Source organism: Rattus norvegicus, chromosome 1 (assembly GCF_036323735.1).
Source record: "Rattus norvegicus strain BN/NHsdMcwi chromosome 1, GRCr8, whole genome shotgun sequence".
Classification (NCBI taxonomy): domain Eukaryota; kingdom Metazoa; phylum Chordata; class Mammalia; order Rodentia; family Muridae; genus Rattus; species Rattus norvegicus.
Genome location: NC_086019.1, coordinates 241,444,530 through 241,458,481, shown reverse-complemented (window position 1 = coordinate 241,458,481; position 13,952 = coordinate 241,444,530). Strand labels below are relative to the sequence as shown.

Genomic DNA, 13,952 nt, shown 5'->3' with positions numbered 1-13,952 from the left:
TTTTAGTGCTTATTTTTCCTGTTTCTCAAGATGAACTAAAACCTTCACTGAAGGCAGAGGTGGCATACCTGACACAGTACACTGAAGGTAGAACTTTCCAGGCACGGAAAGTCTTACTGATGCAGCCTTAAAATACTTGCTCTCTTTGCTCTTGTCTGCTCTTCCCTATCCCTTCTCTCCCCATCGTCCTCTTCCCCCTACGTGCCCATGGCCGGCCTCCTTTCCTCTCCTCTCCTCTTCTTCTTTCATTAAACCTTTCCATGTGGAAAAAACAAACAAACAAACAAACAAACAAACAAACAAACAGTACTTCTAGAAAGCAAAGAAGCACATACAATGGACCTGGGGTTGACCCACTTTCTTCTTCATCTTTCCCCAAGGTTGTATTTTCTTTTGCTTTTGTTCCTTGCTCTATCTCTAGTACCAAGAAGGACCTGTCACATAGTCAGTGCTGAATGAGGGTTTGGTTGATGAATGGCTGCATGGTCTTGACCCCGTCAAGGCCTTTGGAGGGCAGGATGTTTTTTCTTGGGGGTGGGGTGGATTGTACATCCAAGTCTCTGTGTTTTTTTTCTTGTTTTTTTTTCTTTTTGTTATTTTTTTTTCAGTTTAACTGCCTCACGAAGAGGTGGTGATTAGAAGATAAATTCATATATACATTTAGAGTTCATGTGTGTTTTTTCTACTTAACACTTTTTAATAGATTTTGAGATTTAATATATGAGCACAAAATATGTTTGTCATACTTACCCTTCCCCACCCCACAGTTCCTGAGTTCCCTTTCAAATTTCCATCTGAAACTCGTCATCTTCAGTAAGACTATTCTATAACTGTTAATTTTTTATTAAGTTATTTATTTACTTTACATCCTATTCATAGCTTTCCCTCCCTCCTCTCTTCTCCGTCCTTCCCTCTCCCTTCCCCTTCCCTCCCTCCACATACCTCTCCTCCCCCTCTCCTCAGAAGAGAGGCTTCCCATGGATATCAACCAGCCTTGGCATATCAAGTAAGACTAGGTGTATCTTCTATTGAGGTTAGGCAAGGCAGCCCAGGGATCCAAAGGCAGGCAATGTTGTCAGAGACAGCCCTGTTCCCATTTTCAGTCTTGTATGAAGATCTAGCTAGCTGCACAACTGTTATACATGTGCAGAGTGCCTAGGTCAGTCCCATGCATGCTGTCTGGTTGGTGGTTCAGTCTCTGGGAGCCCCCAGGTTAGTTGATTCTGTAGGTTTTCGTGTGCCCTTGACCCCTCTGGCTCCTTCAACCCTTCCTTGGCTCCTCCCCTTCTTCCACAGGATTCCCCAAGCTCTGCTCAATGTTTGGCTATGGATTCATGTATCTAATAGTGTCTCAGGTGGAATCCCTCTCATGGCCTGGGTCTCAAACTGGGCCAGCCATTAGTTGTCCTTCCCTCAAGCTCTGCTCCATTTTTTACCCCTACGTATCTTGTATGCAGAACAAGTTGTGTGTCTAAGGCTGGGCTGGTGTCTCAATCCCACCATTGGAAGTCTTGCCTGGTTACAGGATATGGCCATGTCAGGCTTCATAGCCTCCATTTCTGGGAGTCTTAGCTTGGATCACCCACATAGATGCCTGGGACTTTCCACTGTCCTAGCTTATCCCAGAGATGCCCCTACCACAATCAAGTTGTCTCACCCCGTACTCTCTCCCTCCATGCCCCTCCCTCCTGTTCCCATCCCCACTCCTCCTACCCCCAGTCTCTTCCCTCTAGCTATCCCCAATGGTGTATAATCTATTCCCCTTTCTCAGTGAGATTCAAGTGTCTCCTTTTGGACTCCCTTGTTACTTAGCTTCTTTAGATTTGTGGTTTGTAGCATGGTTATCCTGTACTTTATGACAAATATTCACTTATAAGTGAGTATATACCATGCATGTCTTTCTGGGTCTGGGCTACCTCCCTCAGGATGATCTTTTCTAATTCCATCCATTTGCCTGCAAATTTCATGGTGTCATTATTTTAATGGCTAAGTAATAGTCCATTATGTAAATGCACACATTTCTAGGTTGTTTCCTGTTTGGGACTATTATGAATAAAGCTGCTATGAACATGGTTGAACAAGTCTTTCTGGGTATATGCCCAGGAGTGGTACAGCTGGGTTTTGAGGTAGATCTAGTTCCAGTTCTCTGAGAAACAGCCAAATTGATTTCCAAAGTGGTTGTACAACTTTGCATTGCCACCAGCCATGGAGGACTGTTCCCTTTGTTCCATATCCTCGTCAGCATGAGCTGTTGCTTGAGTTTTTAATCTTTACCACTCTGGGTGTAAGTTGGAATCTCAGAGTTGTTTTGATTTGTATTTCCCTGATGACTAAGAATGTTGAACATAACTTTAAGTGCTTCTTAGCCATTAGAGATTCCTCTGTTGAGAAATCTCTTTAGCTCTGTACACTATCTTTTAGTTGGATTATTTGGTTTCTGGAAGTCTAGTTTCTTGAATTCTTTATGAATTTGGAAATCAGCCCTCTGTTTGATGTGAGGTAGGTGAAGATATTTTCCCATTCTTTAGGCTGCCATTTTGTCTTGTTGACGGTGTCCTTTGCCTTTTAGAAGCTTTTCAGTTCCATGAGGTTCCTTTTATTAATTGTCGATCTTAGTACCTGAACTATTGGTGTTCTGTTCAGAAAGTTGTCTTTTTTGCCCGTGTGTTCAAGGCTATTCCACACTTTCTCTTCTGTAATGTTTAGTGTTTCTGTTTTGTTTGTTTGTTTTGTTATTGTTGTTGTTGTTGTCTTTGATCTACTTGGACTTGAGTTTTGTGTGGAGTGATAGATATGGGTCTATTTGTATTCTTCTACATGCAGGCAGACCAGCACTATTTCTTTTTTTTTTTTTTTTCCGGAGCTGGGGACCGAACCCAGGGCCTTGCGCTCCCTAGGCAAGCGCTCTACCACTGAGCTAAATCCCCAGCCCCTCAGCACTATTTCTTGAAGATGCTTTCTTTTCTCTATTATATAGTTTTGGCTTCTTTGTCAAAAATCAAGTGTCCATAGGTGTGTGAGTTTACTTCCAGGTCTTTGATTTCATTCCATTCATCAACCTGTCTGTTTTTATGCCAGTACTATATGATTTTTTTTATTACTCTTTCTATGGAGTATAGCTTGAAATCATGGATGATGATACCTCCATAAGTTCTTTTATAGTATGGGATTGCTTTAACTATGCTTTTTCCCCCATATCAAGCTAAGTATTATTCTTTCAAGGTCTGTAAAGAATTGTGCTGGAATGTTGATAGGAATTGTGTTGAATCTGTTGATTGCTTTAGGTAGGATGGCTATTTTTACTGTGTTAATCCTACTAATCCATGAGCATGGGAAATCTTTCCATCTTCTGAGATCTTCTACAACATTTTTCTCAGAGATCAGAAGTGCTTGTCATACAGGTCTTTCACTTGCTTGCTTAGACTCACACGGAGGGATTTCATATTGTTTGTGGCTGGTGTGAAGGTTGTTGTTTCCCTAATTTCTTTCTCAGCCTGTTTATCATTTGTATATAGGAGTGCTACTGATTTTTTGTATTGGACTTTGCTTTTTACAACAGATTTAGAGTAACATCAAAAATTGAGGGGTTGGGGATTTAGCTCAGTGGTAGAGTGCTTGCCTAGCAAGCGCAAGGCCCTGGGTCCGATCCCCAGCTCCGGAAAAAAAAAAAAAAAGAAAAGAAAAAAAATTTGAGCAGATGCAGGGTTAAGTAACCAAGATTTCCAAGTCTTGGCAGTTATGAATAAATCCAATAAGTGTGTGTGTGTCTTCTGTTCCTGTACATGCTTAGCCTTATATTTTATGAACTCTTCAGTTGTACACATTTATAAGTCGTTATCACCCAGTGTCTATACTTAGTTCTGCTTATATGTTCGAAATGATGAGCAAAACTGTGTTAAGTATTCATGCGTGTTTTGGCCATCTGTGGAGATGAAGTCCTACTCCCTGCACTGTGGCCAGCAGTTGATGTTATCTCTGTATAGGGATCAGCCATTGTTGCAGGTGCAAAGAGCCATCTTGCTGTTGTGTCCTTTCAGTTTATCTTGTTTGAAATGATTGTGATCAAATTATATACATACTTTCAAAGTTCCACCAAATCTATTATCTTCTTAAGTCAATGTTTTGTACCCAGGCATGCAAAACAGAAGAAAAAAGTGAAGTTTTGCTCCTTCCTTGTTAACACTGTTTGAAGAAGACACAGCCGTCAGCTTTTACAGGCAAACAGTGCTGACTCCATATGTTAATTTGCTTTTGCTGCTCATAATGGCTTTGATCCTCTTAATAGTTGGCTGTTTAGCAAAGCATCACTTGCTGAGAAGGTTGGAGCTAACCACTTTTAAACATCAATGTTTTCCAGGTCCCAAACCAGTTGTGTATCTTCAGCATGGCTTCCTGGCAGATTCTAGTAACTGGGTCACAAACATTGACAACAACAGCCTGGGCTTCATCCTGGCAGATGCTGGCTTTGATGTGTGGATGGGAAACAGCAGAGGAAACACCTGGTCTCGGAAGCACAAGACTCTGTCAGTTTCTCAGGATGAATACTGGGCCTTCAGGTATATCACAGTTGATTATAACTTGTGTCTTTATCTTAAGGCCTTAAGACAGGCAGGTGGAAATTTAGGCAGGTTCAAGAGGAACCCTGAAGTTGTGTAAAAAGGGAGCTGATACCTTTTGAAAAGTTGTGAAGCTTGTCAGGGATTTAAAAACAATCATGAAGGTAGATTTAAATAAGTGATTATATAAGTGAATAGATTCAGTTAGGAATTCTTAAGGTATTAATATTCCTGGCCTGCAGTGTAGGCTTGCCTCATCTCCCCAGTGTTTGTTCTCTCTCTCTCTCTCTCTCTCTCTCTCTCTCTCTCTCTCTCCCTCCCTCCCTCTCTCCCTCCCTCCCTCCCTCCCTCCCTCCCTCCCTCCTCTCTCCCTCTCTCTCACTCTCTCTGTCTCCTGGCTCCACCAATGAATTGTTGTGTGATACTCAACACAGTGTATAAACGGTGTTTGTTTCCTCATCTATAAATTGGGGATAATGAAGTCCTAGCTTATAAAGTCACCAGGACCTAAAGTACAAGATTCAAGGAAGAAGCCCTCCACAAAGCCTGGGGTATTCTAAGTGCTTTCTAACACTGAGATTGTCACTTCCCTCAACTCTTTCTATCACACATACACACACACACACACACACACACACACACACACACACACACACACTCATATACATACATACAAACCATTGTGCTTTATAAAAAGACCAGGATATGCTTGATAAAGCACAGTATGATGAGGTGGTAGGGGTGCCTCTGAGGGCCCGTGCTGAGGCATTGCCTCCCCCTAAGGAACCAGTCTTAGGAGTATGGGTCTAGTATAGAATAGAGTTTATTTAGGGTATGGGAAGGGGAGTTGACAAGGGAGTAGAGACAGAGGACAGAGGGGGAAAGGGGGAAGAGAGAGAGAGAGAGAGAGAGAGAGAGAGAGAGAGAGACAGACAGACAGAGAGACAGACAGAGAGACAGAGACAGACAGAGAGGGAGGGGAGGGGCAAGGAGGAGAGGAGGCTGGCCAGGGACATGTGGAGAAAGAGGGGGATAGGGAGAGAGGGAGAAAGAAGTCAGGGAGAGAAGAAAGTCAGAGAAGGGGCAGATAGAATGAGGAGGGGCCAAATAGCACCTTTTATAGCAAGCCAGGCCTACCTGGTTTTTGCCAGGTAACTTGGGTGGAACCTAGCTTAGAAGGAATGCTAGTACGCACGCATGCACATACTCAGTACACACCCACCTGATTAAAAGACTACATCCTGCTGTGCCAGGTATTATAGAAGGCTGGCCCTGTAGACGATTAAAGTTTGCTCCCCTTTGATAAAACTAGAGCTACCCTGGTCTTGAATCACAGGAGCAAGAACTTTTACCAAAAAGCAGTTATTAGGACATGTTTATGGTGACACCGCTTATAACAGCGAATACTCAAATGCACAGCGGCAAATTCAGTTAATCAAGTGTGGCATCTTAACATAGTAAGCCGAGAATAAATGTCTCCAGTTCCATGCCAGCACGGACAGAGCCAGGAATGCACAAAGATAGGTGTCATAATCCCATCTGCAGGCCGTGTGTGCAGCGAATCAAGCTGCCTTGTAAGGTAAAACCTTAGAGGCCTTACCTTTGGGACATACGACTGGGCGGGACTGCCGGGGACTTCCTTGGACCTTGGTTAGTGTTCTGGACTCATATAGGATTGATGACTCAGCCTCGTTCAGTGTGTGCTGACACACTTCGTGCTAAGTGCCCGAGTGCTAGTCTATATTTGTGTGCTGTTTCAATTAAAGAGTCTTTTGTGCTTTTTTGGATTATAGTTTTGATGAGATGGCAAAATATGACCTCCCTGCTTCAATTAACTACATTTTGAATAAAACTGGCCAAGAACAGCTGTATTATGTGGGCCACTCTCAAGGCTGCACCATAGGTATGTACACAAGGAAGAAGTCAAAGGCGGTGTGTCTTAGAAGTGACATACACAAAAATGACGTTACCTCAAATACAGCTTTGTTTTTTTAATGCCAAGTAGACATCATGAACAGGGCAAGGGATTTTGAGTAATAATCTTTAGAAATTCAGAATTTAATATAAATTGTTAAAATATCTTAAAATGGAAAGAATTGATGTAGGCTCTGTTCTGTTATGTGTTTTCAGCTTGAGGAACATAGGAATGTTGAGAGGGTAGAAAAATGGGAAGTTTTCTAGTGCCAGAAACCTTGAAGAGTCAATAATAAACTAAACTTTAAATGTTAACGGCCCTGGGCTGGGGTTCTGGGGCTCAGTGTAGAGAGGTTGCCTAGCATGTTTGAATCCTAAGCTCTAACCTGCAGCTCCACCCAAAATAAGTATTAATAATCAAAGAAATTAAGTCAAACATAAGTGACTACAAGGATGGCAGCTTATAATTTATAGTTTTGGGAAGCTATTTGCATGTTTTGTTCATGTATTATAAAACTAATATGTTTCCAAGTGTGTATATGTTTGTGTGTGTGCTGCAAGTATGTTGTGCAGGCCAGGTCTTAGCTGTCTTTCTCAGGCTTTGTCTGTCTTGCTCATTTGAGATAATGTCTACACACTACATAGACTTGACTGAGTCAAAGAGTCACCTATCGTACCATCCCAGTGCTGACAACTGTAAGTGCCGACCACCACACGTGGCTTTGTGACGTGGGCTTTGAGGATTTAACTCTGGTTCTGTTTGTGTGGCAAGCACTTTGTGGAGAGAGCTACCTTCTCAGCTCGATATTTTTTTATATTATAAATAAAAGCGCAAAGTTTTACAAAGTTTAAAACCTGCAAAGCAGTACTAAATTTTTAACAAGTAAGTTTCTCTAATGAGAACACGGAAACACATTCCGTAATTTCTTAGATTCTGTCGTTTGGTGTTCACTAACACCTTCCGGCTTGTGGCACGTGTTCTCCATGGAATGCATTCTGCAGGGACACTGGCAGAGTGAGAAGCTGGAGCGTTGACCTCTTCTTAGATTGCCCTGCCTTCCAGAAGATAGAGCTGCACGCTCCTTAGCTCGTTATTAACAATACTTCTTTCATGGCGAGGTGACTTGTCTGTTGAAGTCCGTTGTTTCTAAAGTGTTCTAGGGACAAGTAACACGGGACGATCTAAGGGAAGTGTAAAAGATACTTAGAGCAAGGGGAGTGTAAATGTGGCTTGTGAGTCTCTGGTGTTCTGCTTCGATGGTCTGCAAATTAGGGATGGAAAGGGGGAGGAGTGGAAGTGTGGGGTGGGGCTGTAGAGGTTCACGTTACCATGGAAACAGGGAAGACTTTTTGGTTCCGTCACCCTGGACTTCCTTCCATGCATAGTGTAGGCTTAAATCCGGAACTAAATTCAGTGTTTCTGAACCAGAATGTTTTAAGAACTCTGCTCAAGTGTTCAAGGGAAGTGTTATTTGTATAGTTATAGTTATGGGCTTCCTCTGTAGGGTACAATGGCTGACCTTTCTCTTGTTTTTTTGGGGGGGGTTTGTTTTATTTTGTTTTTTGGGGAAGTACTAGAAGATCTGTCTAATTCCTTCTTTTGCCCTGCAGGTTTTATAGCATTTTCACAGATGCCTGAACTGGCAAAGAAGGTTAAAATGTTTTTTGCCCTGGCTCCTGTGTTGTCTCTCAATTTTGCTTCGGGCCCGATGGTCAAATTGGGACGGTTGCCGGATCTGCTTCTTGAGGTACTTGGGTCCCACCCGCTTCGCTTCTCCTCAGATGCTCTCTTCTTTACTGAAAAATTGGTCCCTGGAGGAGAATCGGCAGCGTCCTCTGTGTTTGTTCTTACTGAGGCACTGGGTATGGTTCCCTTCACCCCTCCTCCTGCAGAGGCCCCTAGGGAGCCATCTCATTAACTCGACACTCAGCTGCATGTTTTCATAGCTAACATGTTAGTCCAGCTCCCTACCCACCGTACAAGGAGGGTACAGGATGTCTTTGAAAAAGTACCTTAAGTGTTTAAAGAGTTGCTTTCGTCCCAAGGACATGTGGGTGTGCAGGAGTGGACAGGAGATCAGAGACAGGAATGTGCCATCCCTGTGTGCCTGTCCCTAGCCATGCTGAACACCATCTAGGACGTTATCTTAATAGAGCATGTTTTATAATATGGCCCTGAAGCATATTAGTGCTTAGCCCTAAAACTGTGCACCTCTAAGCTGTATTCAAAGGAGGAAACCGCACTCGTGAGAAGGAGTTTAAGTTTTTAAGACAGGATAATTCATTATTCCTCTATTATGTATTTTATAGAGATACAAATGCATGGAAATCATATTCAGCATTATCTACACTCACACGCTGTGTATGATTTTTTTTTTTTTTTCATTTTGGTTGTGAGCCTAACCTTTAATGGCTGAGCCACGCCTCCAGCCCTGTAATGGGTTTTTGACATTGAGAAACCATGCATTGCATTGTGGTCCCAATAGATTACAGTGATGCTGAAAAATTCCTATCCATTAATGATATCATAGTCTAACATATAATTCACAATTCGTGGTGATGCTAGTATACAAAAATTCATGGTGACAAGAGTTCTATAAAAGTGTCAGGGATATAGTTTTGCATATTATTTGTGTCATAGTTGGCTGTAACTGCCACCTGGACACAGCCTAGGGTCATGTGAGAAGAGTCCTAATTGAGGAATGATCTAGATCACATTGGCGCGTGGCCTGTTTCTTGACAGTTAATTGATACAGGAGGTCCCAGGCCACTTTGGGCAGTGTCATCCCCGTGCAGATGGCCCTGGGTTGTCTAAGAAAGCTGCCTAAGCATTAGCCTGTGTGTGAATCGGTGAGAATCTCATGGTTCCCACCCAAAGCTCCTTTTCTGACTTCCCTCAATGTATGATGAAATCCAGCCTTCTCTCTTCCAATTTGCTCTTGGTTAGTGTTTTTCATAACAGCAATAGAAAAGCAAGCCAGAATCATGTCAGACTTGGTAATACCTACCAGTGGCTCATTTAAATCCTTTCCTCTTATCGCATACACTCCTTGGTCTTGCAAAAATGCTTATTGTAAAAGCATGTGGCAGGACACCACAAGGGACTCATGAGTCTCATGCTCACCGCGTCTTTCGATTGTGTCATAAGGCTCTGTCAAGCGATTGACCTGGGCCACCTAGGATTGTGTAAGGATGTTACTACGTGACGATTGCACAATGGTAAAATCACTTGAGGACTTGGTTCTTAGAGCTTCTCTGTGATAGTAAGTGACTCATTACCTCAAGGTAGGTGTAACGAAGCTCCCTGTCTCAAGCAGTTTTTAAAGTCTTTCACGGCAAGTACGTACTTTTCTCTGATCTCAAAAGGACAGTTACTGAGGTAGAAGAATCACAGTGTGACACTTTATTGTCTTTTTAACTGCTACGTGGTGAGTTTTGGGTTATAAAGAACTACAGTGGGTTGGGGATTTAGCTCAGTGGTAGAGCGCTTGCCTAGGAAGCGCAAGGCCCTGGGTTCGGTCCCTAGCTCCGGAAAAAAAAAAACAAAAAAAAAAAAAAACTATACTAAGAACTACGGTAATTTAGTCAAGACTCTTGTGGTAGGAACGCATTGCACCGGCAAATATGCTGATAAAATTTTTCGTTGACTGTCTTTGTTAATTAATAGTGCTGATTTGCATTACGAACACTTCAGAAATTACAAGTACTTCCTGACTACTAGGTCACCTCCATAATACCTTCTCTAGAACTACTCAATTTGGAGGTCTTTTCCTGCACACTCCACATAGGAATTTATGCACATAGAGATGCACCAAGATAGACGTGTTGTTTTGTTTCAGTGTGGATGGTATCCAGTTCCACAGATTGTTCTGCAAGTTGCTTATTTCTCCCAGGGAGAGCTAGCCTGTGGACTGATTTTCTTGGTAAATGTTGCATAGACAGTTTTTGGTTCTAAAGACCTGCTATTAATTAGTTGCACTGTTGTGGTGGACATTCAGGCTGGGAAATATCTCTAGAGAAGATACAGGAGAACGTGGTTCTGCTGGAGGAAAGAATTTTCTAAATCTAGCCTGTTCCTTAGAGAATATGAGTTAACTTTATAAACCTAGAAATGCCACACACCCCCTCCCAGCCCACTTTTGAGATTACATTTTGTAAGTTGTGGAGTGGGGAGTCAGGGATCTGTGTTTTCATAAAACCTTCTCTGTGATTTCTGCTGGAGACTGTGGGCTTGGCATTTGGGAATCATGGTTTCAGACTAGAGTGTTTCATGGCACAAACTGGGAAAGTTTAAAAAAAAATCACAAAACAAAACAAGGAAAACAAAAGACAGACACATAAAAGTGAATAAATATTTGTAACGTATTTGAATTAGTGTCTTTGAAAAATACATGTTGCTTTTGTGACAGTAAAGTGTTCCCCTCTAATCCTTTGAAAAAAAAATACAAAAGCCTAACTTACCAACCCATCTAATGACCACTTTGTAGACACTAAGCCTGGAGTAGTGAAGGGCTAACTTCCCATGTCACATGATCTTTTCTCCATGTGAAACTTACTTCCTGATCCTTCTTAGCCAACTTTTTCTTATATTGCTTTTCTGAAGGAGATCATTCAGACCTAATGGATGCCTAATCTTAGGTATTGATACATGGTCCAACAGAAGATTGATTTAACAGTGTGCTGTCTAGTTTTTATGTCACCTTGATAGAGGTTACCATCACTTGGGGCTAGAAAACCCTCAACTGAGAAAATTCTTCTTCCCAGTTGGCATGTAGGCAAGACTTTGTAGGCATTTTCTCAATTAGTGATTGATTCAGGAAAGCATAGCCCATTGCTAGCAGTGCTACCCCTGGGCAGGTGGTCCTGGTTGCTATAAGAGAGCAAGCTGAGCAAGCCAGGAGGGAGCCAGCCAGGGAGCGTCACTCTGTAATGGCTTCTACCTCAACTTCTGCCATCAGTTTCCTGCTCAGTGTCAGTTCCGGTCCTGACTTCCTTCGATAATGTACCGTGATGTGGAACTACAAGCTGAAATAAATCCTTTCTCCCCCAGGACAGAAAGTATTTTGTCGCAAGTAATAAGAATCCCAACAAAGACAGACAGAGATCACAGGCTGTCGGTGGATCGGTAAAATTTTCTGGAAGAAACTAGAATACAGTATTATCCATTTAAACTGGTGTGATACTTACGTTGCAGATCGGATAACTGACTTTTTTCTTAAGGGAGAAAAAGGGAAGCTCTGCTTCACCGTCCTGCGGATTGGCGATAAGCCCAAACAATAGAACAAGTAGTGGGTTACGTGTGGTGCTGAGCTCAGCAGGGACATTCAGTTCTGTCAGTTATTGGTGTCCACCAATCATCCACTCAGAGGCGGAGAAGCAGACTGCATGTGCAGCTACATCCAATTGCATTTACACCTTCCATGTACTCTTTGCCAGCGCCTATAGGCAAGTATGCAGCATGCCTTTGGCCTCTTTGGCTTGTAGAAGCATCATCCTAGTTTCTGCCTTCACCACCAGTCACTGTTTTCTCCGTGTACATATCACTGTGGTCAAAATTTTCCTCTTTAAACCTCTGAAAAGACCCAATCTCCAAATAACGACATTCTCAAAAACAGTTAAGACTCTAACGCCAGCCGTTTAAGGGATCATAACACAACCCACAACATTTCCTTTGTAGATACTTGAGTTCTCTATTCTTGCTTGCCCTGGAGTTGGTGGGTGTGAGCAAGACAGCAAAGGGACAGACAGATCCGAGTTCCATATCAGGAAGACCTGTTTCCCGTCCCGCAGTACATGAAGATCTACCTTGAGAATGTAGTGACAGTTCCGGCTGTACTCGTGGGTACATTCAGTTGACTTTTGGTTAGGAACAATGTACACTGAGAACTGGAAAACTACTTTTACAAAGAACTGGAGAGCAAGCGAATCTGGCCTTGTGGGCCAAGTCAGTTTCTGTAGTTGGACTATCCCTGCGTGCAAAAGCTGCCAGAGATAATTCACGAACTGGTACTGTGGGTCTATGCTAGTAAAACTTACAAAACCACGTGTGGTGCTGGAGGCAGGACAGGTAAGGAGTAATAAATTGTCTAATGGCTTCAGAGTAGTTGTTTATGGGCACAGACACAAGGATTCTGAAGGTGGATTGTGGGGATAATGGTGAAAGCATGAATGTGCTCGCCACTGAACTGATCAGTTACGGAAGGATCCAGATGATACATCTTACCTGTTTTTCCACCATAAAATATTTTGTGATACATTAACAATAATCATGCATGGTGGCTCACAGCTATAATCCCAGCCTCTGAAAAACTGGGGCAGCAGGATTTCCCTGAGTTTAAGGGCAGCCTGGGCTACATAACAACTATGAGACCAGCCAGTGCTATACAACAGGACCCTGTTTTGAAACAAACAAAAACAAACAAACAAGCAGTAACCCATCTGTAGGGGGCTGGATTTAGATACGAGAGTAGAGGGAAACACACTTAATTAGAGCCTCAGGATCTTCTCAGAAGTCCTCTTAGGGACTGTCAACAAATGGTTGTGGTCGTCTCCCTTTATAACCATAAACTTGGGCTGGGGATTTAGCTCAGTGGTAGAGCGCTTGCCTAGGAAACGCAAGGCCCTGGGTTCGGTCCCCAGCTCCGAAAAAAAAAATAACCATAAACTTACTTAGCTTTCTGTCTCTGCCTTTTCATTGTGGGGACTTGTCTCCTGTCTCTAAGCACATCTGACTGAGTGCATCTCATAGGTTTCCTGTTTTGAATGTCGATGCATTGCCATCGTGTTCTGGAGCCTTCTGAAGGCACGTGAAGCTGGGGCATCAGGTTGAAATGCTGACCCATCCTTGGGTTTCTTTGTATTTTCAGGACTTGTTTGGGCAGAAGCAATTTCTTCCTCAGAGTGCAATGGTGAAATGGCTAAGCACTCACATTTGCACGCACGTCATCATGAAGGAGCTTTGCGCCAACATCTTCTTTCTGATATGTGGCTTCAATGAGAAGAATTTAAACATGGTATGTAGTTATCGGTGGGTGTGCTTATTGTGGGAGGCATGCAGACCTGGACCCACCACACATTAGAGTTTCATTTGAGAAACACAAGCGTCAGCTGTAGCAAATGGTCCCACCCGCTGCTACCTGTGGGCTCAATCCTCTCAGCTTCCTCCTCAGAACCTACATAGAAACAATCAGTGAATGGATCTGTCACAAGTCATTCTACTTATATAGCCTTGATTCTAGTAGAATTCTTGTTGAAAATATTTAATCCCAATCTGGGGTTTCTATCCCACCTTTGACCATCTAGTTCCCATATAAAGGACACACACACAACCTTTTATATTTATTACAAGCCTCAATCAGCACAATATTTGGGCAGATATCTATCCTCTATGCTATTGTGTCTATTTCCCAGCCAATAATCCCATTATATAATTTGCCATGTTTCCTCTGGGCTGCTCTGAACTCCAATGAACCAACCCACATG

General features: G+C 42.7%; 1 protein-coding gene across 2 annotated transcripts in view; it reads left to right on the top strand.

Annotated features, from left to right (window-relative positions):
• Lipa (lipase A, lysosomal acid type) overlaps positions 1 to 13,952 on the top strand; it is a 33,413-nt gene that overhangs the window by 12,455 nt on the left and 7,006 nt on the right. For both annotated transcript variants that reach the window (XM_006231275.5, NM_012732.3), the window contains exons 4-7: positions 4,358 to 4,556; positions 6,350 to 6,459; positions 8,082 to 8,218; positions 13,337 to 13,483. In XM_006231275.5, coding sequence (XP_006231337.1) covers positions 4,358 to 4,556; positions 6,350 to 6,459; positions 8,082 to 8,218; positions 13,337 to 13,483 — 593 coding nt within the window. The remainder of the gene's footprint in view (positions 1 to 4,357; positions 4,557 to 6,349; positions 6,460 to 8,081; positions 8,219 to 13,336; positions 13,484 to 13,952) is intronic.